General features: G+C 64.6%; 2 protein-coding genes across 9 annotated transcripts; both read left to right on the top strand.

The window, feature by feature from the left end:
- The first annotated feature begins 3,282 nt into the window (after positions 1 to 3,282).
- Positions 3,283 to 13,568, top strand: ZFP41 (ZFP41 zinc finger protein). Of its 5 annotated transcripts, none has more exons than XM_044244846.1 (6): positions 3,283 to 4,351; positions 5,631 to 7,140; positions 7,540 to 7,939; positions 8,598 to 8,732; positions 11,546 to 11,657; positions 11,830 to 13,568. In XM_044244846.1, the coding sequence occupies exon 2, from the start codon at positions 5,828 to 5,830 to the stop codon at positions 6,407 to 6,409; it is 582 nt and encodes a 193-aa protein (XP_044100781.1). In that variant the 5' UTR covers positions 3,283 to 4,351; positions 5,631 to 5,827; the 3' UTR covers positions 6,410 to 7,140; positions 7,540 to 7,939; positions 8,598 to 8,732; positions 11,546 to 11,657; positions 11,830 to 13,568. The 5 variants fall into 5 exon arrangements, with proteins under 5 accessions (XP_044100781.1, XP_044100785.1, XP_044100784.1 ...); XM_044244850.1 differs by having other exon boundaries at positions 3,283 to 4,755; XM_044244849.1 differs by having other exon boundaries at positions 3,283 to 5,035.
- A 2,462-nt stretch (positions 13,569 to 16,030) lies between these two features.
- GLI4 (GLI family zinc finger 4) lies at positions 16,031 to 22,517 on the top strand. Of its 4 annotated transcripts, none has more exons than XM_044244845.1 (4): positions 16,031 to 16,070; positions 17,549 to 17,707; positions 20,703 to 20,819; positions 21,465 to 22,517. In XM_044244845.1, exons 2-4 carry the CDS (start codon positions 17,587 to 17,589, stop codon positions 22,376 to 22,378), a joined length of 1,152 nt encoding a protein of 383 aa, XP_044100780.1. In that variant the 5' UTR covers positions 16,031 to 16,070; positions 17,549 to 17,586; the 3' UTR covers positions 22,379 to 22,517. The 4 variants fall into 4 exon arrangements, with proteins under 4 accessions (XP_044100780.1, XP_044100779.1, XP_044100778.1 ...); XM_044244844.1 differs by lacking the exon at positions 16,031 to 16,070 and adding an exon at positions 16,215 to 16,907; XM_044244843.1 differs by lacking the exon at positions 16,031 to 16,070 and having other exon boundaries at positions 17,621 to 17,876.
- Positions 22,518 to 22,867: the final 350 nt, after the last annotated feature.

The raw sequence follows: 22,867 nt of genomic DNA, 5'->3' as shown, positions 1-22,867 counted from the left end.
ACCCACTCACCCCTTCCCTTCTGCTCCCCCACAACTGACCCCCAACATGGAGAGGACAAACAAGCCCACTGGGCTGAGGAACCCCTTCCCAAGCTCTCTCCCCACTCACACCTTGGAACCAGCCCCTGGGGCCACCTAAAGGCCCTGTGTGCCCCCACCCAGTCCTGGCCCTGGGAGCAAGCTCAGCAAGAAGGCTCTGCTCCCTCTTCTGGGCCCTCAGGGCTGCCGGCCAGAGCAAGGGATCCGGGGCGAGGGCGCACGCAGACAGTCCCCGGGCACACCAGCCCTGCAGCCTCCACCTCCCCACAGCGCCAGGCTCCTCCCCTCTCCTGCCCACCTATGCCCCCCCCCTTCAGCTGCCATTGTCCACTCACCCCCCCCACCCTGGGGTGGTCTCAGGACATCCTTTCTCCCAAAACAGGAAGCAGGTGGCCATGTGCATTTCCTGTTCTTGTTCTCTCTGCGAGAACCAAGGATGAGGCACTGACCCAGAAGAGAGGCTCCTGACAATGGAGCGTGACAATGGAGCGTGCTCAACACTGGCCCTCTGGTGACCGCTGGGTTTGCAGAAGCTGATGGACCCAGGGCCCACCTGGAACCCTCCAGATGGAGAGGAGTCATGGGCTCCCACCCGCGCTGGTGAGGGGTCCCATGTGGTTTGGCCTCAGAGGAGGCTCCAGGCAGATGTGTGTCCTGCCTGAGGGTGCACCAGGGAGGGCACCAGGCTCTGGGGCGGGGCTGGGAGGGGCTGGGGCGGGGGTGGAGGGATGACTGGTGCCTGGCCGCAGGGTCTCAGAGAATGGGGGGCAAGGGGCAGGAACGGAGAAACAGGGGGAGCCTCTCCATGGCTCCCCCTCCCCCCACATCCTCCCGGAAAGAGCTTGAGCTGAGCTGCGGGTGTGGGAGCGTCTGTGCGGGAACTCAGCTCTCATCCCACTGCAGAGGACAGAGGACAGAGGACGCCGGCCGGGGCCCGATCCCAGAGCCCTGACCTGGGAGCATCCGTCGACAAGCAAGCCTTGAAGGCCGTGGTCACAGGAATGCCTTCCGAGCCCCCACAGCGTGCCGTCCACACGGTCACCCAACCCTACAGTCGCCCCGAGAAGCCACGCGGGTGCGGCGCCGCCTCTGGGCCCAAGCGGACCTGACAGAGAACTGATGCTGGAGGGGAGCGGGGCCTGACCTAGGGCTCGGGCTCCCCGGGCCTGCTGCCACCCGCACGACCCCCAATCGTCCACCTCCCACAGCCGGCCCGTGGGGCGCCTGCGTGGCGCTGACGCTTGGTCTCAGCTCGGGTCTTGATCTCAGGTTGTGAGTTCAGGCCCCGGGGAGGGCTTCGTGCTGGGTGTGGAGCCTCGTTAAAAAGAAACATATAGAGAGTCATATGAGGCCCGTCAGCAGACGAACACGGGGAAGGCGCGTACTTACCACCCGCCTGTCAGTAACTGCAGGCCCGAGGGGCCAGCGGTTAGCTTTTCCGGGTCAATGGGTGTGATGCATAATTGAGGACCTGCTCACGCTCACGGGTGAGGAATCGAGGAATCGGTGCTTCTAGGAATGGGAAACCTGACACCTGACGCTCAGGTCCTCGCTCAGCACCCGGCATCTGAGGCCTCACGGACCCCCTGCGAGCGTCCCCACTCCTGTGCTCTGGAGCAGTGGTTCTGGCCCCCGGCCACCCAGAAGAGTCATCGAGGGGCACTTTTAGATCCTACCAGTGTTAGGTGTCCCCTCCCCCCACCGCCCGCCACAAGATCGCCACAGGGAAACCAAACATTGATTCGACTGGCCAGGCTGTGACCTTTGCTTTACCGGGGCAGCCCGGAGCCCCGCTCCGCTCACCCTCCGGGCCTGCCTCTGCCTGATAAACACACAAATGAGGAGATGCCAGAGTCTGTCAGAGCCTGGAATGTGCTAGAAAAAAAATCACAGGGCCGAGCCCAGGAGTCCGAGGTAGGGGAAGAGACCAGCTGTGGTGTCACGGAGACTGCTCCCTCCCTAAATGCAGGCGGCACCTGGGACTTGCTTCGAAACCACAGTATGGCAGAAGTGACAGGACGTCAGGCCTGAGGTTACAGTATACTGGTGACGTCACTCCCACGGTAAGGCTACACTCTATGAGACTCCATCTGTGCAGACCCGGGACAGAGGTTCTCTTGCTGGCCCTAAAGAAACAAACAGCGGTGGAAGGGGCGACACAGCAGGGAATGGCTGGGGGCCACTAGGACCCAAGGCCAGCCTCTAGCCAGCAGCCAATGAGAAGCAGGCCCTCGCTGCCACAGCCCCCAGGAAAGGCGTCCTACCAGTAAGCAGGGAAGTGTGGAAGAGGCTCCTTCCCCAGGTGAGCCTCCAGCTGAGAACGCAGCCAGCTGGCACCCAGCTGCAGCCTGGCAGCACCGGCATTGGACGGCAGCTCGTCTGGGCACCAGGACACCCGTCCCGCAGGAACCCTGCTAACAGACCAGTGCGGCTGTAAGCGCCTAAGTTCGTGGGAAGCAGGAAAGGGGCACATAGGGCGGCCGGGTGGGCTCCACGGAGGCGCTGAGCTCCCAGGACAGCCCAGGCAGAGCGAGCACCAGCGCCCCCCGGAACACCCGCTGTGCGTGAGGAGCACCGTCTGGAGCTGGAGAGGAGGGAGGGAGGCGCAGGGGCGAGGGAGGGGGCAAGAGCGGAGGGGGGCTGGGGAACGGGGAAAGGAAGAGTGCGCAGGGGTGAAGGAAGGAGGACAGGGCGAAGGAGGGGATGTAGGGGCGAGGGCGCAGGGGGGTAGGGAGAGGAGGATGCCGCGAGGGAGGGGGCGCAGCGGCGAGGGAGGGGAAGACGAGGCGAGGGAGGACGGTGCGTGGAAGACGAGGCGGGGAGCCGGGGCAGAGGTGAGGGGCGGGGCCGGGGCGGGGCCGGGGCGGGTCCTTGCGGAAATGGAAAAGCGGGGACGAGCCGGGCGGGGTCGCGCGCGGTACCACTGAGAGGCCCGGGGCCCCTCCTCCTAGAGCGGCGCCGGAAGGGGCGGGCCCTTCCGGCGGGCTCGGCGGCCTGGCTGCTGGGCTGGGCGGGCGGCCGGCTGCTGGCGCGGGAGGCGGGTGCGGCGGGGCCGGGTGAGGCGGGCGTCGGTCCCCGGGACCCCGACCTGCAGCCAGGGACTCGCCGGTTCCCTCCGGCGTCGCTCGGGCCCGCCCCCCGGCCCAGGGCCGCGGCCTCTCCTCCTCCGGCTCCCGGGCGCCGCGGGGAGAAGGGCGAGGAGCCGCTCGGAGCGGATCGAGGTGACGCGGCGCCCCGAGGCCGTTGGCGGGGGCGCGCCGTGCTGCCCGCGGGGCCCTCTCCGCGGCCGACCCCGCTCGCGGCTGCTGCAGGCGGGCCCGGCGGGCTGGCGGGGCGCGAGCGTGTCTCTGGGTCCCGAGCCGAGCCCCGGGCTTCCGACGGCGGGGTTTGCGGGGACCCGGGCCGCGGGGACTCCCCGAAGCCTCAGGAGGCCTGGCCGGAGGGGAAGGGGCTGGCCCGGCGTTGCCCCGCGCGCCGCACCCCAGCCCTGGGGCCGGGTGGCGGGAGCGCCGCGGCGGCTGCGAGGTGCGGGCCTGGCCCTCGGGGCGACGCGGTTCGCGGCTGGTGCGGAGCTCGGTGCGCGCTGCCGTCAGGCCCCTGCCGGCTGGAGCTGGGCGTTGGGGACGAGCCCCGAGGATGGTTCCCGAGCACGGCGTGCGGGCTCCGGCCTCGCAGCTGGCGGTGCAGGCGGGAAGGCGCCGCCTCGGAGCCGGTCCCCCAGGAGCCCGGAGCGCAGAGGAGCCCCGCGCGGGCGCTGCAGTGGGTGGGTCCGGGGTTGAGGGCGCTTTCCCGGCGGCTCCTGGTGTTGCGGTTTCCCGCTGACGCTGCTCCGCGCACTCGCCTCCCCGGCGGGGCGCCGCTTCTCCCCGGGCCGCCCTCAGCCCGACGCGCTGCCCTCGCCCTCGGTTCAGGCTCCGCCCGGGTTCTGAGAGCGGCTCCTCCCAGAACCTGCCCCGGGCAGGGCCTTTGGGGCGTCAGACGCTTGAATCTGGACCTCGCGTGCCCGCCCATTCTCCTTCGGAAGGAACCAGACCCTCGGGCTCCTCAGGAGCAGGATTTCACCGCTGCCTCTGCATGGGGGCGAGGAAAGCCCGAGCCTGCCCTTTTGACTAAGAAAACTCAAAGTATTCATACCTTCCAACTGCTTGGGGTGCCTGGCTGGCTGCGTCCGTGGAGCCTGGCACTCTCCCCCTGGGGTCTTGAGTTCAAGCCCTCACGTTGGGCATAGAGATTACTTAAAAAGAATTTATTTAAAAAGCTACAGTGTCATCATACACACGAGTTGGACAGACGCACAGATGAAAATGTTCAGGTAGATAAATGGGATGGAAAACACGATTCAAAGAAAAATACATCACTGGGTCATTACCACCTAGGACATCACATTTTGGGGTGAGACAGCCTGTCAGGGATACGGTAGCCGTCACAGGCCACGAGATACCTTTCTAGGAATGCTGTTCACGGGAAATGCTGGAGGGTCAGAACGGGACCTGCCTTTGGAGCTTTCGTTTTTAAAAAGGAAGGGTTTTTCTCAGTCTCGTGAGCTCTCTCACTAGCAGAGAGTCTGAAGTTTGTCGTGGCTTGACGCTGGGGCTCCGCTGATTAGCACGGAGAGAAGAAGGGGGTGAACAGTAATACAGAGACAGAAGAGGGAACTCCACAAAGGAACTAGGGGCTGTGACGCTCCTACAAACACTGGGGGCTGTTGGATCCCATGTGAGTTTGTGGTGGGATTGGGTGCTGTTAGATGGAGCTAGGGATCAGGTGTTCACGGTGTACGCAAGATCTAGGTGTTTAAGGAGTGGGCTCTGGTTCAGGGCCCCAGGGAGGACTGGAGCCTGGTCAGTGAACAGGGCGTGGGGGCGGCGTTTGGTGGGTCAGGGAGGCGTCTCCAGGAAGGGCCCATTCAGAGCTCCGAAGTGAGGGGCCGGCCCCATGCACACCTACCCTTGGCCTGTGTCTGGAATCAACCAAGCGCAGAGGCAGGAAGGACTGGGTATGTTTGAGGAGCCTAAAGAAAGCTAGATGGTGGAGGGGAGTGAGGAGGGGGCCCAGTCAGGCAGGTATAGGGCTCATAAGTATGAGGGAAGCCACTGGGGTTTGGGACAGATATGTAGGGGCTTTGCCGGCTGCCCTATGGAGATGGACCGTGGGAGGAGGGCTGGGGTGCCCCTGGGGAGCCAGCCCCACATCTGATCCATCTCAGACTCCAGGCTCTAGGTGACAGGAGGATAGCTTCCACGGGGGCACTTGTGGGTCCCACACTCGGAGAGCACATTGTCTGGTCCAAATACAGGCAGTGGAGAAGGAGGGAGAAAATGGAGGGGAAAAAAGTGCCAACATGGGGACCACACTGTTATTGGTCCATGGTTCGTGTCAGACCCCACTGGACACAGGCCTGGAGACCCCATCCCCTGGGAGAGGGTTAGAGCAAGTGTTGTGTTTGAAAGGGGAACCAGCGAGCAGAGAAAGGGCCAAGTTTATGGGTGCCCCCATCTGCCCATTAGCCTCTCTGCCCTGCAGGGGCCCGCAGCTCTGGTCCTTGCGCACACGCGTGTGATCTAACCTTCATGGTCTGGCTTCTCCGGCAGCACAAGGACTGGTGGCGTCCTCTCTCCAGCGCAGACTCCCTGCCCCAGAGCCCAGAGCGCTCGTCACTAGCTCAGGAGGATCAAGAGCTGTGACTAAAGCAAGAGCTTTCGGAAGAAGTGGGGCGTCTGTACCCTGGCCTTTCTCCTCAGCCCATCCTGGCTTCTAGTGGCCCTTCCTCTCCCGGGAACAAAGGAAGATGGAAAAGCCCAGGGGCAAAAAGAAGGCACAGACCCCAAAAGAGAAAGGAGATTTGCTGAAGGACGCTCCCAAAGAAGAGAAAGCTTCTGGGGAGAAAAGGGTCAACCAGAGGTCGGCGTCGGCCAGGAAGGCCGGCCTGAGCCCTGGGGACGAGGAGCAGGTGTTTGACGCCTTCGATGCTTCGTTTCAAGACGACTTTGAGGGGGTTCCTGTGTTCGTGCCTTTTCAGAGAAAGCAGCCCTTCAAGTGTGGCGAGTGTGGCCGCGTCTTCAAGCACAAGACAGACCACCTTCGCCACCAGAGGGTTCACACGGGAGAAAAGCCCTTCAGGTGTGAGGCGTGTGCGAAGACGTTCCGGCACAGCTCCGACGTCCCCAAGCACCAGAGAATCCACACCGGAGAAAAGCCCTTTAAGTGCAGCGAGTGTGGGAAGGCCTTCAACTGCGGCTCCAACCTCCTAAAACATCAGAAGACGCACACCGGAGAGAAGCCGTACGAGTGCGAGGAATGTGGGAAAACCTTTGCCTACAGCTCATGTCTCATTCGCCATCGGAAGCGTCACCCCCGGAAGAAGCACTGAGCGAGGGGAGCTGCGCCGTGTGGGTGCCGACGGAGCCGCCCCTCCTGCAGCGCCTGCGCGAGGCTCCGGGAGCTCAGCACGCCCGTGCCTGGGCGTCCCCGTCGCCGTCTGGAAAATCAAGCCAGTGGGAGAAGCAGGTGCTGGAGTGCGCTGAAGACCTGGACAACGTGCGAGCGGCTTGTGGCCCCAGAGACGCCGGGGACACGGGCAGCTGTCTGGGACTCTGGAGACGGCTGCTCGCGAGTGGCCCAGCACCTTCCACGGCGGCCTCTGCCCATGGCGTCCGCTGTGGCTTCAGCCCTCTCAGCTCCCTTGAAGACTTGACTCTGCAGATCCCCGACCTGCCGGGTCATCCCTGTGCCGCCTGGCGGGAGAGCGGTGGCCCTGAGCTGGAGCTGTGCTCTGCGGTCGCGCCCCCAGCGCCGCACCAGACGCCGGCCGGCCCCACTCAGCCGGCCGTGGGGACAGCGGTCCGTGCTCCGGCTTCCCTCCTCGGGCTGCAGCAGCCCCACCCCCACCCGGCCCCTTGTGCGTCCCCCTGGCCCAGGTGAGCGGCCTCACTCACCCAGGTGGGTCCCTCAGGACCTGTGCCGCCACCATGGGAGATTCCTGCCCCGGACACGTGGTAGACGTCCCGAGGATGTGCGGGCAGCTTCAAGCCGGCCCCATCTGCCACGGGGCTCTTCAGTTGTGAGGCCGGGCACCCTGCCCCCCGGAGGGAAGCTCTCCAGGTTAGTTTCACTTCTTCCTGCCTGGCCCCCAAGTTCCATCTTATCCCCCGGGTGAGGCCACAGGCTGTGCCCACTTGGTTTCCCCCCGGGAGTGGCCTGGAGGGGGCTCCATGTTTTCAGAGTGGCCCGGTGTGCCCCAGAGTTTCCGACAGTGTAAGGGGAGCCAGGTGACCGCCAACCGGCAGGTGATGGGCTTTCACTAGGAAAATGTTGATGCCACACTTGCAGCCGTTGGGACCCCCAGAATGGCCTCGCTCTTTGGGGTTCCATCCTGCAAGGAGGTCCTGAATGAGGGGGGAGACCTGTTTCTCCGTCATGAGGTCACAGACACCAGAGGGCAGGTGCTCCCGGTGGAGATGCTTCTCCAGGCTGGTAGGTGTTTGCTCCTGTTCTTCCTAGAAGCCGCAGTGTTACGACGCCGGAGCTGGCACCCCGCCCGGCCCCAGCGCAGCCCTCCCAGCTGACTCCGCTCGCCCCAGGCCTGGCAGGGGATCCAGGGGACACACCGTGTATGGTCCTTGATGGGCAAGATAGCCGCAGAGGACGTCACGGGGACATTTAGCAAACGTCGTGTGCAGACTGTCCACTGGGGGGCAGAGCTGCATCAGTTTCCCGGGGCCTGCTTGGATTGCCGCTGTCCTGCCTGTCCTTGTTGGGAAGGACTAAGGTTTCCCAGGGGTATGCGGTCATGATGTCTGCGATTTACTCTCAGACATTCAGCGGAGAATACAGGACCTGTGTTCACTCGGAGCGCGACGAGGCAGATGGCGCGCGTTGGTCGTCCCCGCACCTGGAGCAGGTCGGCAGATGTCTTCTGTGAAGGGTCAGATAGTGACCGTTCCTGGCCCTGCAGCCCTAAGGCGTCTGTCCCCGCTCAGCTCCACTGCGGCATGTGACCGCAGCCCCGACAGCACAAGCGGACGCACGTGGCCGAGTTCCGCAGAAGCTGTATGTGCACAGCCCGGAGCCACCAGGCTGGGTGTTGTCGGGGAGGGGCGCGTGCGAGTCGCCCGTCCCATGCACACGTCCTCCCAGACCCACTGCTGGGGGGAAGCCGGGGGCCGCAGGCAGAAGGAGACCCTGGGAGGCCGCGGAGGGGCCCCGAGCGGCGAGCCCTGCTGCTCGTCTTGGGGTGCTGGAGCGCAGGGTGCGATGCCCGGCCAGCGGCCACCCCCACGGCACGCACGTCCAGGGCTGTCCATGTCCTCCTCAGCGTGTGGGTTTGTCTTGTCTGTCTACGGCCTAAGACGCGCCAGGCCGCGTGTGTCTGTAGGATCTGTATCCCGGGTTGCCACTGGTTTCTGTTGGGAGGGCGGCGAGCGCGGTCTGTGCCGCTGCCTGGAGGTGGGGGAGGGAGGGTGGTACAGAGAGGCCGACTGTCTCCTAACGGGCACGTGGGCTGTTTCTGGCTTCGGGCGTTATAAATAATACTGAGATAAATATGCTTCTGCATTTAGGGCTGACAGGATGGGAGCCCGGACACGGAATGACAGGCGGAGATGGTGGCAGCAGGCTCCCTGCTCTGGGCCCTGCAGGGTGGGCGTCCCAGCGGCACAGTCGGCGGCTGGCCCGGCCTCTCCATCAGCAGCCAGGTGGGTTTTCGTCACTGCCAGCTTGTCAGAAGAGAAAGAAACATGCTCTGACCCCATGGCCCCGATTTCTAGAGAGGGAGTGCGTGGGGAAGAGCGCGGGCTCTTGGACTCCAGCCAGTGCCCCAGGGCATGTCCCTTAACCTCCTCGTGCTGCCTCAGTTTCCTGTGGCGTGACGTGGGCATCCGCACGGGGCTTACCCCGACCCAGCGAGTCGCGTGAAGTCGCAGGTGCGGGGCTGGCTCCCCGCAAGTGTCTCAGGAGTGTCCGCTCGGGGCGAGCCTGGCTGCCGCGGTGGGCGGTGAGGTCCAGCCCCGCGTTGGGTGTGGGCGTCTTGCCGTGGGGTTGTGTTCCTAGGGAGGCGGACATCTGCCCGTGGGCGTGGGAGGCGGGCCGCGCACACCCACAGCCCTCAGCGCCTCTCCCAGGAAGGCTGCCGGTGACTTCGACTGCACTGGCCCACAAAAGAGCCACAGAAAAATACATTTTAAAAAAATAAGACTTGGAAATTTGTTTTTCCAGTACAGTTTAGTCATGAGAAAAGTCGCAACATCAATCTCAAAGCAGCGAGCGGCCTTTTCTGCCTCCTGTCTCTCTGGAGGTTTTGCGGGGCTTTCTTTTGTTCTAGTGAAACTCCTCTCCTAAGAAAAAGAAAACTCTCAACAATCTGACCCAAATTAAAAAAAAAAAGAAAAAAAGACAAAATCTATAAAACATGCAGACCTCCCTGACACGGAAGAGAGGACTCGCCCAGCTTCTCTGGGAGCCACCGGAGCTGCATGGGATCGTGTCACCCCCAAGCACTTCCGTCCCGACAGCAGACGAGCTAGAAATCAGAAGCCGAGGCTCCGGCTTCGGAAGTTACAAAAACGAGGATGGAACAAACTCACTGTGGCACGGAGGAAATCACAAGGAGCAGAGAGCGGCATAACCCATGGGCACAGAGGCCGTTGTGGGCAGGAGACAGCGGATGCTGGTTGTTTACCAGGACCATTCAGGCTGGCACGGGCCAGCAGCAGCGTCCAAGAAAAGAGCAGGAGCCACCGAACCGTCAGGAATGCAAAGGGGACGTGACAGCAGGGACACCAGGGATCAGGGAAGCCAAAATTTGGGGCCAGGGAACGGGAGCACAGATGAGGAAGGGAGACTGGCGCGCGAGCAAGCGGCCCAGAGACCCCGTGCCTGCCACGCGGGCTGTGTCCGCAGTCTCTAGTCTTCCTCGAAGAATGCAAGTCCAGATGGCATACAGGGGGTCAGGAACCCATTCCGGTCCTCTAGGGACTCAAAGGTTGAAAAGAGGAAACCCCTTGCCTTACTTTATGAGCTGGGACAGCCCAGATGTCTGTGCTCACGGCCGCAGAGGCCGCCAGCACGGCGCGGACAGACCCGGTCCCAAAGGGCAGGAGCACAGCCAGGTGAGGTCTCTTTCAGAAAAGGCAAAAGTAGCTCAAAACGGATGTGATCTCTCCCCTCAACCGATGGGGAAGGGGCCTGTCATCACATGGTTAAGTCTGTGCCAAAACCCACCATCGGTTCGTGATTCGGATGCCTTCGTAAATAAGGAGCGTCGCAGGGTTGTCTAAACCCGTACGGAACCTCTCCTGGCACCCGGAACGGTGCTGTGGCCCGGGCTCCCGTGCGGCCCGCGTCCCCTCCGAGGGCAGAACATAAGGAGGCCGCCTTCACGGCTCCCCCCGAGCCCGGAGCCAGGCCAGGAGGAAAGGATGCACTAGGATTACAGTAGAAACCCCCGAGTGTGGTCATCAGCAAGTGACCTACCGTCTACACAGAATCCGCACACCATCCCCGCGTACTGGATCTGAAGGGCTGAGCAGGCTCTTGGCGAGAAGGTCAGCACTGGGACTCCCAGAGGACCCCGGTGCGAAGAAGGGGAGTAGGGGTTCCTCCGGCGCCAGGGGGCGCAGTGCTGTAGCAGGCAGTCGTGGTGGCCTCTGGAGGACACAGCTCAAGTGTCCTTCACCAGACAAGCGTGGTAATGCCGCCAGACGCAGGCTCAGCTGTCAACCGCCAGGGAAATAAGTGCAGACCCCTGGGTCGCAGGAGTGGGAGCCTCGGAAGCCCGGGGCAGAGTGCCAGAGGCCGGCAGGGACACCGCTGTGCGGCCTGCACTCACGGGAGGGGCCGAGGCCGTGCCTACCCCACGCCTCCCGGCAGGAGATGTTCCCCAGGGACAGAGGATTTTAACAGGTGCAGGGTTCTGTTGGGAATGATGAAAAGGCTTTGAGCGTAGGGCATAAGGCCGTGACGCACACAGTGAAGTCAGTAAACACCCTGCGTATTTCCTGCCGCGAGAACAGTCCGTGGAGTCCGCGGTCCTGGTAGCAGCTGTCCACTTCAGCAACAAAACCGCATTTCATAGCAAGTTAGAGACGCGCCCTACCGTGCTAGCCCAGAAGTCTCGCTCATTAAAATCCCGTAGGGAACCTCTGTGCACGCGCAGTAACGTCCCTAGTGCATGTGGAATGTCAGAAAAATTGGAAATAACCCCAGCGTGTCCCTGCAGTGGAGTGGGGCTCCCGACCCGCCGGGACCGGGGGCGGGGCTCTGAGCCGCTCTGGCATCACATCATACCCACGACGCTTCCGAGGTTTACGTGGGTTTGAAATGTTAGTTTCTAACTTCCTTAACTTCTTTGAGACATGACGCTCCCCCCGCCGCCCCGTTCTGTTGCTGTCCAGGCTGGGGGGCGTGGGTCAGGACCTGGCCACAAGCACGGGCCAGTCTGGCTCCTGCGCCAGGAGTGGAGTGGGGGTGGGGCGCAGCCAGGTCATAATTGCATTTCTTTGTTCAAAAGGTAATTCGTGTCCCTTTCTGGCCGTGAGAGCAGATCACCCTGGTCAGGAAGCTCCTGATGCGTAAGAGTGACCCGTCCAGCCGGACAGGCCAGGCCTGAGCCCCAGGAGGCGGTGAGGAGGGCGCGGGGCAAGTGGAGAGGCCCTCACCCAGACGTCCTCTCCGTCTGGGGGCGCGGAGGCAGGGCTGGGCTGGAAATCTCTGGGCGGTGGGGTGGTGCTGGTGGGCAGGTGACCCCAGCAGTGGGCGGGGTGGTGCGACAGGTGACCTCCTGTCCCCTCGCAGAGCCCTGTGAAGGCAGCGAACACCCCGAGGGCCCTTCACTGGTTCCCCAGCCTCTACGAAGGCCACAAAATTCACACCCGTGGCCCCACTGCACCCAGGAGGGCAATGCGGACACCACCCGCCTTCTAGGGAAGCGCTGCAGGCAGAAACCCCACAGGCAACGTCAAGAACTTCCCCAGCATCCTGGGACTGTCCCAGAGAAATGCCTTTTCCAAATGGAAAACCTTCAGGGCACCCCCGGCTGAGCGCGGTTCTCAAAGCCGGATGCCCGGGAGCACTTAGGGCCGCGCCCACAGAGCACCTCAGTGCCTGGCCCAGCGTGGAGGGCGCGGGACAGACACCAGGCAGGGGGCCATCCCTGCGGATGACCCAGGGAGGTGACGTGGATCATCCTTCATGCTGGCGACCTGTGAGCCGGGCAGGCATGTCCCTGCGGGGCCCCTGCCAGGCCCGACCTGAGGGAAGGCGGCCGCCAGCGCTGTGGCAGAGTGGGCACTAAGGGCCACGCAGCCGGGGGGGCTTTGCTTCCTCCTCCCCCTGCCAACTGGGGGGTTGTCCTGTGACCGGGCCCACTGCGGTCCTGAGGAGGCTGTAGGCACCAGGATGCTTCCTGGCCTTGATTTGCAGCGGCCTCTGTGTCCATCCCCAGTCTGGACACCAGCTGTGCTCATCCTTTCCCCTGCAAGTGAGCGAGGCCCCAAGACACACCGCAGACAACGCAGGTCCCGACACAGCCCGGAGACCTCAGCTTCGGGGAGCTGACCCCGGGCTCCCGAGTCCTGGTGCTCGCAGCAGAAGCCTGTGGCACAGAGGACACTTGGACATTTGCTCTGGAGCAGGACCGGCGAGGGCAGGGTTCTCAGCCACGACGGAGGCATAAAAGGGGTGTCCCCAAGGCCCAGGGAAGCAGTGTTGGACCAGAAAGGGAATGGGCTGAAGAGCAGTTCAGGCTGGGACCAGCCACGTAGATGAGGGGCAGACTCCGGTCTGGCGCCCAAGGACACAGCTCTGCTCTGGGTGGGGCCCGTGCCTCCTGGGACCTCTGTGCACTGGGCATAGAATTGGTGGTCTCCTGGTGTCCCAAACTCCAGCTGCCTGTTCCACAAACCACAGGGTCCTCCCCGTGACCAGAGTCCTGCCAGGACCCAGACAGGGCCAGGGGGCCCTGGGGACACTGCTGCTGGGCTTGCCTGCCGTCTCCATAGGTGTGGGCTTCCCAGGCCTGCAGACTGAGCCCCCCCCCCCCGCCGTGCCTCCTGCCTGGTGCCCACGTGGATGCCAGCACCAAGATCCGCACGAGCTCCATGTCACACTATGTGGGCCCCGAGTCCCTGCAGCCACCCTGTGGCCGTCTGGTTTTAACACATGCGTGTGTCCTGGTGAGCTCGGGCAGCATCCTGGGATCGTCTTCATGCGCGTCCACTGGGCTCTCGGCGTGCAGCTGCTGGTCCCACACGGGAGAAAATGGGACTTTCCCAACAGTGACCTCTGATGGACTTCGACTCTGTAATCCCTTCACTTCCTTCAGTCCCCAGAGCGTGATCACGTGTGCATCTGGGGACACGTTCCATTTCCGTTTATCCGAGTTCTGGTTTACGCTCCATGGAGCGCTGCCTCCATCCCGACCGGCATTGCACTGGTTCTGGTACCTTCCAGCCACCCTTCTCCCCAGCACACGTCCTGTCCTGCTGCTTGTGGATAATCTGTTCCCCCTGTAATAAACTCTGTTCTGACCCGTTCGCTGGGTCCCGCTCATCTCCCTGCAGTTTAGGGGTGCAGTCGGGACTCCCCAGGGCCTGCAGAGCCAGAGACCCAACTGTTCACTCCGTCCAGGTGCGTCTCTTGGGGGCTGCCTCACATGAACCAGACTCGTAAGAGACTGACAACCAGAGATGGAGTCTGCTGGCTCAAGATGGGAGTGAGCCCTCAGGGGACAAAATACTATGTCCCTCCAGGGACATGAGCCTCCTGGCCCCAGATGCTGGGGAACTAGGAGTTTCTTGGCGGCTGATGCCTGTACTCATAACGCTGTAAGGGGTCTGGGGGACCCTCTGCCTGCTTCCTCTACTTCTGCAGAGCCTGGGTCGGCCCACCCTGCCACACTGTTGTTCCCTTCTCCTGAGGCCGTTCCTGCCCCCCAGAAGGGGACGTGGTAATGTCTGGAGACATTTGTGCTTGTCGCAACTGAAGGGAGGTGCTACCGGCGTCTGCTGGGTGGAGCGAGGAAGCCGCTCAGTGTCCTGCAGAGCACCGGATGTCCAGTGGCTGAGGACCTGGCTAAGGATGGAACTCCAGGTCAGACCCAGAGTCAGGGACAGGTGGGGAGACACACAGACAAGACAGAGAAGAGCAGAGCTGTTGGTTAGAGGAAGGCCAGGCAGCTCTCTACAGAACCCCACACACTCGGTAGGAGGTCTGTGGAGGCTGAGGAGCCTGGCTACTGGGCAGCTGGGTCTGGGTCCCCTGAAAGTGGGGCAGAGGCAGGCGGGACACCTGACTGGCTGGGAGTCTCCACACCAGTAATTACCCACCCCCATCTCCCTGGCCTCATAGGAAACAGGAGGGTGCTCCACCCCACTGAAGCTAACCCAGCAGGGCCACGCACAGAGCAGCAAGGAGACGGTGAGGGACAGACTGAGAAGGGGAACTGGGAGCCCCCAGCTACCTCTGTGTATCGTGGGCCGCGTGTCCAAGACAGAACTCGGCTTGTGGCACTGCCCTGTCTCGAAGCAGGCTTTCAGTCAAACTCCAGCCTGAACCCCAAGTCATCGTGCCCCATATCCCAGCAAGCAGCAGGTGCTGTTAGTTTGGTCCCCAACACGGGCCCTACCCAGCCCACTCTCGACCTACATCATTTGTCCCTTCCTGCCTCCCTGCTGTCCCAAACTGCTGTTAAAATGCACAGTCGATCTCACGCCCTGGCTCAGGACCCTCCGTGGCTCCCGGTGCACTTAAAACCCAGGCTCCTAATGGTGCCTTCAAGACTGCTTGTCCACCTTGTTTCATTCCCCCTTGGCTCACCACACTCCCAGCTTGCCTGGTTGCTGCAAAACCCTTGGCAACACTCATGCCTCAGGACCTTGGCACATGCTCTTTCTTCTGCTTTGAATACTCTTCTCTCTAGCCTTTGTGTGACTAGTTTGCCCCACTCTCCTCCTCCCTTCCTCTGGTGTCACTGCCTTCGTGAGCTGTCCTTGGACCACTAGGCTCTTGGAAGCTTCCTCCAAGTTCTTACCGGGGCTGTGGTGCTGGTGTGTTTGCTGATGTGTGGTCTGCTCTCTCCCACGTGCTGGAATGGCAGCTCCATTGAGTCAGGGAGCTAGCCTGTTCCCAACGTACCCCTGCTCCTGGCCCAGGGCCTGGCATGAGGTCAGGCAGAGGCGAGCAGCGGGAGGTTCTTCCAGAACCTGCAGGGCTGGGAGCCTGAGGTGCAGGCGAGGGAGGCAGCTGTGGCAGGAGGCTGCCCTGTCTGCAGGTTTTAACCCTCCAGGGATCAGCGGCTCGGGGCTGCCGCTGCCTGTTTGCCAGCGCTCACCCCGTCTCCCCACACCGAGTCCTTCACTTGTCCCCGATACCCCAGCTTCTCTGCCGCCTGGCACCCGCCTGGGACCTGGGACCAGATGCCGGGATTTTTGGGTTTGGGCTCCCTCCCTGCGTCCTGGGCATCCCCGCAGCCTGGAGCTCCCTGGCTGGTCCTCCCTGGCTGTCCTCGTGCTGTCCACCCGCCCGGCCGAAGGGCCAGCGTCCACCCCGCCGGGTGAGTTCGCGGAGCCGTGCCGGCTGTCCGCTTTCCTGCAAGGCCGGACGCCTGCTCCCCTCTCTGCGGCCGGAGAGGCGGGACCGCAGAAGCGACGGGGCGCGCGTGCAGGAGGCGTCCGCGGTGAGGGGTCGGGAGAGCCTGCGGCCGCGCCTCCGCGCGCCCCGGAGCTCGGGAACACTTGGCGGGCCGGGCCCGGAGGGCGGTTGAGACACCCCGTAAAAGAAAAGAATCTGGCGGCGACTGACGGCGGCCAGCGGGACCCCGCGCGGGCGGCCGCGCGGCACTGAGAGCGCCGCGGGCAAAGCGGCTCCTGGAGAACTCGGGGCCGGTCCGCGGCGCCCGCCACGCCCCCGCCACGCCCCCGCCACGGAGGCGGTGTCCTCCGGCGCCCAGAGCGTCCCGGAAGTGCGCGCGGGCGGGCCGGGGCGGGGCATGGGCGCACTTCCGGCCGGCGCGCGGGCGGCCGCCTCCCGCTCGGAAGGTGAGTGGGCGCCGGGCGGCGGCGGCGGTGGCGGCTGTCGGGGTTTCCGGCCGGTCCGCGCTCGCGCGTCGTCCCCGCGGGCCCCGCCCCGGCCGCACCCCGCGGCGCCGTGACCTCGGCCCGGGCCCGGCCTGGGGGCGCGGGTGGGCGCCCCGGCGCCCCGGGGCGCAGAGGAGGCCTCCGCGGGGTGCGGGCCGCAGCGGGCGCACCGGCCCCCGGCGAGCGCGGGCGTCCGTGTGCGGGGCGCCTCCCCACGCGCCGGGCACCGCGGGGACGCAGCCGGCTTGGTGCCCACTTTGCAGGTGGGACGCGGAGGCTCAGAGAAGTCCTCGGCCGGGGGCGTGAGCGCCGGACCTCGGCCGGGCAGCCTGCGCCCTGCCGCCCAGCGCCCCGAGATCGGGCCCTTCCCCGCGGGGCTTAGGCTCCGGGCCAGGCGGAGAGGGGGCGGGAAGGCCTGCTCCTGGCCGGGGCGTGTCTGTCCCTCCGCCCGCCCCCGCCTGCAGCAGTGTGGGGTGCAGTCTGCGGCCGGGGCCCGTGCCGGCGGCCGGGTGGGCGCCACCCCCGCGCGGACAGCCGGGGCGGGGAGCGTGCCCCTTCCCTAAGAAGCCCTGGGAAGCGGACCGAGTAACTTGAGCTGGACATAGGAGGTGGAGGGCCCGCGCCCAGACGTCCTGACTGCGGATCACCCTGCGTCCACCTGGGTCCACTTCCCTGAGAGTCCGCGACCCTTCCTGTCATTAGGGAGTGCGGTGTGCCGAGATGGCCCAGGCGCTGGCCAGGAGCCCCACGGCGGCTGCCTCCCCACGTCCTTGAAGCAGACACTGTTAGCGGCCCTTGGTTAGTGTCCTGTAACCCGTGTCCTCGTCACACCCCAGTAAGGAGCCCCCCTTCCCCACAGTGCGGAAGGAAACCCTTTTCCCCCGGCACAAAGCATTCTGGCAAACCAAATTAAAGCAGGTACCTTGAACCTTAGAGGAGGCGCAGAGCCCTCTGGGCTGCCCGTGTGGTCTCCAGCCCGCAGCCTCCGGGGCTCTGCAGGGTCTGCCGGGTCCGAGGTCCCCTCAGGAACTGTCTTGAGATTTAACCTGGAACGTTCATGCTCCAGCAGGCGGAATGCGCCTTCTCACCCTACTCCAGGGCGGCAGCGCCCAGCAGCGCTGCGGGAGGTTCTTCTTCGGGGAGAGCCCACGTGCTTTAAGCTCTGGGCTGGGCGAGCGCTCCAGACAGGTGCTGGATGAGCGCTTGGGCTGGGTCCCTGCAGGTGCTGTCCACGTGATGTGATGTGGCGGAGTAGACATACCAGGGGCCCAGCTGATCTCACCCCAGGCCCCACGTGGCCTCTCCAGCATCCTTGTTCCTGTCCACACCCCATGAAGGAGCCCCTGGCTCCCTTGCGGCTTATGGGCAGCTGGCATTGCCCCCACCCTCCACTCCTCCCTCTGACCCCCCTTATCCTGCCATGGTTTTCATTTCCCCAGGTCCCAGGTGTGCATACCTTCAGCAGGCCTTGGGGAAGATGGCGACCCTGGGGGACAGTCAGGAGCCCCCTCGTGTCCCGTCCCCGGTCAATCTTGCGTCACCAGGGACACCTGGAACCTGCCAGCGCGAGGCCCAGCTTCTCCACGGTCATGAACACGGTACTCACCCTGCGCTGCACTCCCTCCGCCTCCCTGCACCGTCCGCCCGCCCCGCGCCACTGGCACTGCCTGCTGGAAACAAGGCAGCTCACCGGGTGCCGGGGTTCCTGCACCCTCACACTTGGGTCAGGCCAGGGGCATCCGTGGCGGAGGCCAGAGACCGAGCCTTGTGAGCGATGGCTCCCCGTAGTCCCCTGGGACTGGGTTTGGGGGACTGGGGAAGAGCGGCCTCAGGGGTAGGGTCCTGTGTCCTGCCCTCTCCCTTTATGAGCCTCTGTTCCCACCCCAAGAAAACAGCACCCAGAGTTCTGGGCAGGCTGGTTTGGGTTGGGGGCCCCCCAGGACCTGCAGGGATGGAGCTGCCGGCCTGTCCCACCCTCCTGGCAGGGTCTCAGGATGTCAGAGGCCTGGAAGTAGCCAGTGACTGGTGGGGGCCGGAGCGGAGAGGATGTCCAAGCCCAGGGCGTGGGGTGCCCCTGGGTCTTACTCGCACTCAGCCATCAGGAAGCCACAGGGGCTCTGCCCGTGCCCCACGTGCCACAGGAGGCCTGGCCTCACTTCTCACAGCTGAGGACACCATGAACTGATGACCGCCAGGTCAAGGGCTTGGGCGTGTCTCATCCCACTCTTGGCATTACAGGAAGTGACGTGATGACGGTGGAGATGCGCCAGCTCTGTGCCGAGGACTCCGTGCGGGCTGTGTTGGAGCCCAGTGATCGCCCTCTCCGGGGCATTAGCAGATGAGGACAGTGAGGCCCACAGGGGTCACACAGGGCTAGGGAACGTGGGATTCACCCCCAGCTCAGTCCAGGATCGGAATGGGAGCGGTTCCTAACCTGTGCTGCGCCTGGCTCGGGGATGGCCGGCTCCCGGCCTCCTGCCCGTCCCAGGGGTGGCCAGGCTGGCGCTGGGGGCAGAGCTGGGGGCTGCGGGGAGAAGCACATAGTCTGCAGGGCTTTTCCTGCACGGTGCTTTCAGGCCTGTCCCCCACGCAGTGAGCATTACGGGGCCCGCTCTTCCCCTCCAGTTTCTCACATGCCCCCTCACAACAGCCTGGCAAGGTAGGACCTGCTGTACCCGTGTGGCTGACACGTGGAAACCCAGATGTGAGCCGGTGGAGGCCGGTAGGACTCAGAACACATCAGTGGGACTCAAGCCTGGGCCCTCAAGCCCACCTTCCCCCACTGGGCCCAGCAGGCTGGGGCTCGGGGCTCGTGTCTCTTAATAGGCAGGACATAGGACCGGGGAGGGACTGTCCTGGAAGACATGCTGACCAAGCCAGTCTTGCTGGATGCGAAGACTGATGCCGGGGATGCAAGTCCTCCCGCCCCAGCAGAGTGGGGCTGCCCCGATCCAGCAAGACCCTGGGGGCCGGGCCGCACTCCCGGAGTCACAGCCAAGTGCCCTCAGGTGCCCAGGGGTCTTGCCCAGCAAGAAGGGGTGTGGACAGCAGCTTCCGCACTCCCTGTGCTGTTTGGAAATGGGTGGGGCGGGGCGGGGGGGGGGTGTTGCCTGCCAGGAAAACAACCAAGACTGACCCTAAGGAAGAGAGGCATGGGGCCTCCGGCAGGCTGTGAAGGAGGAAGTGTGGCTGGAGGGTGGGGGAGCCCAAGGAGGTCCAAGGGGCCAGAAGGAGGAGAGCAGCCCGACAGAGAGAGCCGGGCCGCACGATCGAGCTGCTGTCCGGGGCAGAGACTGCCGCTCGCCGTCTCTGGACTTCATTTCCCTTGCCGGTGGGCTCCTCAGTGCCGTGTGGTCCACCCATGCCCTCAGAGGAAAGACCCCAGCATCTCAGGAACCTGCCCAGGACCCTCCAGCCAGTGAGACCAGGACTTCCAGAGCCCCAGCCTCCCTGCTCCCAGACCAGAGTGGGTGCTGCAGGCCGGAAAGAGCCCTGGGGGTGGGGCCTGCCCTGGGAAACCTGGTGTCCCCATGCCCGCACCTGGGCTGCATCCCACAGTCTCCCACATCACCTGACACAAGAGCCAGTTTCCAAACTCTGGCTGGACACAGTGCTGGAGGGGGCGGGAAGGGGCAGAGGGCATCCTTGAGCAGGGAGCCATTTGTCCTTTGGGTGGGGTGGGCACGAAACTGGTCCAAAGAGGTGGCGGCCACTTGTCCCCGGGCTTCCCGATCAGGGAGCTGGGCAGGTGGGGTGTGGGACAGGACAGAGACATTTGGAGCCAGGATGCTGTGGGGCTGGCCAAGGGGCCTGGCATGAAGCTATGTCCGCCAGAATGAGTTCTGGAAGGCATGGTCTGGAGCCTTGGGGCAGGAGGGGCAACCCATGGGCAGTGACAGGTGACGGGGAGAAGGATGCGCCTCCCACCCCCACCCCCACCGTACCGCAGCCCGGAGGTGGGGAGGGACCTTGTGGCCAGGGCAGCGCCCCCTGCCCCCAGGCAGGGGCAGGCTTTCCAGATAGGGTTCCCCGCCTTGGCACTGAGAGCTGAACTCTGGCTGCCCGCCCACCCCAACTCCCTTCTCCTTGTGTCCACGTCCAAGTGTGGACTAACTGTGCCATTTTACAAACAAAGAGTGCCCCTTCCAGCCGGGAAGGTTTGCCCCGCCTTCTTGGCCCCAGAATTCCTTGGTGTCCACAAGAGCCCCAGGCCTGGGGCCTCCACAGAGGCAGAGCACTGTGTCACCGCACCCCCCCCACACACCGCCAGGAGGTGCCCAGGGCCTTCGGAGGTGGTGGTGAGCGACTTGGGGGCTGGGAGAGGGCAACGTGTGAAGGCTGCAGCCCAGAAAGGCCCGTGTTCCCAGGACTGCCCCACACTCCGGAGCAGCCAAGCAGTGCCAGAGGGCCCTCGCTCTCAGGGAAGGAGTGTCCCATGGCTGCGCCTGTCTCCCCTTGTGGCTCTTGGGGAGCATCAGCCCCGTGGGACCCCAGGAGGGCAAGGAACAGGTGGCATTCTACAGGCAGCTGAGCGAGGCCTGGGCAAGGTTGGAGAGGAGGGGGAGATGAGCCCCCGTCCCCCTTTGCCCCCAGACTCCCCTGGCTGCAGCCCGGAGACGCTCTCCCAGCCACTGCAGGAGGAGGAGCCGTCCGGCCTGGATCTCCAAGATGGGGAGGAGGTCCAGATCGGCAGAGACACCTGCTGGCCAGGTGAGTGAGCAGAACCCCCATGGCTGCCGCGGACCCCTGCCAGGACACCAGCTCATTTGTCCCTGCCTCAGTGCTTGTTTCTGTCCTGGAGATGGCCCCTACCCGGTTCAGTCCTGGTCTGTCACTGACCTTTCCCCAGGCTGTGAGTGCAGCCCAGACCCCTTCCCTGAGCCCCAGAGCTGTGGCCGGCCAGCATCTGCTGCTCAGTGGCACTCCAGCCAGAGAGTCGTCTGGGTCCCGTACCCATCATGTGGTGCCCTGGGCCTCCACTAGTCCCCTAGTTCAGCTCTGGTCCCCACCCCCTTCCCTACAGCCTGGCTGGGGCAGCACTAATCCTACCCCTTGCCACAAGCCCGCCCTCACACCACCCCATGGAAGCCCTGGAGCCACCCCTCCCCGCCACTGTTAGGAGGGGAGCAGCGGGCCAGGCCAGGAGACAGTGGCCACCCAGACTCCATCCTGTGCCCTGAAGTGGCCCCATCCCTGCCGGGAGCCCGGGCGACCCCTTTAGGAACAAGGGGCGTAGTCCAGGTGGGTCCGCCATCATCCCGGGCTCCAGCAGCTAGAGCGGCAGAGCCGGGGTGCGGCGGAGGGGGAGGCCGATGCCCGAGGGGGTGCCATCTGCCCCTCCCCATCTCTTTTCAGACTCGGAGGCAGAGCCGGAGCAGGCCCCGTCGTCCCCCCACCCCCACCACGCTGAAGCCGGGGCGGAACAGGCCGGGGAGGCACTGAGGACCCTTTCCCATAGACCCCGGTGTGGGGGCCGCTTTGGGCAGGAGTCCGGCTTGGAGCGGCCTGCGGGCCAGCCGCCGGGGACCGTGCCCTGCTCCCAGAAGAAGGGCCCGTGGCGCGTGACGCTGCTGTCGCAGGGAGCCCCTGGGGCGGCGGGGGAGCCCGAGCGGCCCGGCGATCTGGAGGGCGGCCGGGGGTCGGGGCCCGGGGGCCGGCAGGGCGGCCCGCGGGGCGGGAAGCCGCACCGCTGCGAGGCCTGCGGCAAGAGCTTCAAGTACCGGTCGCTGCTGCTCAAGCACCAGCGCATCCACACGGGCGAGAAGCCGTACGCGTGCCACGAGTGCGGGAAGCGCTTCCGCGGCTGGTCGGGCTTCATCCAGCACCACCGCATCCACACGGGCGAGAAGCCGTACGAGTGCGGCCAGTGCGGCCGCGCCTTCAGCCACAGCTCGCACTTCACGCAGCACCTGCGCATCCACAACGGCGAGAAGCCCTACAAGTGCGGCGAGTGCGGCCAGGCCTTCAGCCAGAGCTCCAACCTGGTGCGGCACCAGCGGCTGCACACGGGCGAGAAGCCGTACGCCTGCAGCCAGTGCGGCAAGGCCTTCATCTGGAGCTCGGTGCTCATAGAGCACCAGCGCATCCACACCGGCGAGAAGCCCTACGAGTGCGCCGAGTGCGGCAAGGCCTTCCGCGGCCGCTCCCACTTCTTCCGCCACCTGCGGACCCACACGGGCGAGAAGCCCTTCGCCTGCGGCGCCTGCGGCAAGGCCTTCGGCCAGAGCTCGCAGCTCATCCAGCACCAGAGGGTGCACTACCGGGAGTAGCGGGCGGGCGGCCACGGCGGCAGGGGCCCGGGTGCGGGGAGGTTGCAGAGAGAGGACTCCCGCTGCCCCCTCTTCCCGAGCCGCGTAGCTATCCCCCCACGCCCAGCGGCCCAAATAAATTCTTTTTAACTGATGGAAATCGGAGTTGCTGCTGCCTGTGTCCGGAGAGGTGTGGCTGGAGTTTGGTCTCTGGGAGTCCTGCCGGGAGGTCTCCCGACTTAACCTGGACCCATAGCTGGGTGTTTCCAGGTGCAGAGAGCCCAAGTGGGGCAGGCGAGGGCAAGTGGTGGCTGCCCAAGGCAAGGGCCCTCCTGTCCCTTACCTTGAGCCGTGTGCAAAGTGGCCCAGGCTTCACAGCTGCCTCCAGCCCCCAGAAGAGGTGGGGTTTGGGGGGCGGGGACGGGATGTTTGCCTCCTGGTAGGCATACACCTCTGCAGCTGTGGCCCGGCCTTGGCTTTGGCCTTCCTCAGACCTGGCCTGCAGCTTTG

This window comes from Neovison vison, chromosome 4 (genome assembly GCF_020171115.1).
Source record: "Neovison vison isolate M4711 chromosome 4, ASM_NN_V1, whole genome shotgun sequence".
Lineage (NCBI taxonomy): Eukaryota > Metazoa > Chordata > Mammalia > Carnivora > Mustelidae > Neogale > Neogale vison.
Note: the sequence above shows the minus strand (reverse complement) of the source record. Positions and strands in the feature narration are given on the sequence as shown.

Bases quoted from the DNA above. Each gene is read 5' to 3' on its own strand.
- ZFP41 (XM_044244846.1), top strand. From the start codon at position 5,828: ATGGAAAAGCCCAGGGGCAAAAAGAAGGCACAGACCCCAAAAGAGAAA.
- GLI4 (XM_044244842.1), top strand. From the start codon at position 20,024: ATGCGCCTCCCACCCCCACCCCCACCGTACCGCAGCCCGGAGGTGGGG. The intron at 20,820-21,464 runs GTGAGTGAGCAG...ATCTCTTTTCAG, and splicing joins CAGAGACACCTGCTGGCCAG to ACTCGGAGGCAGAGCCGGAG.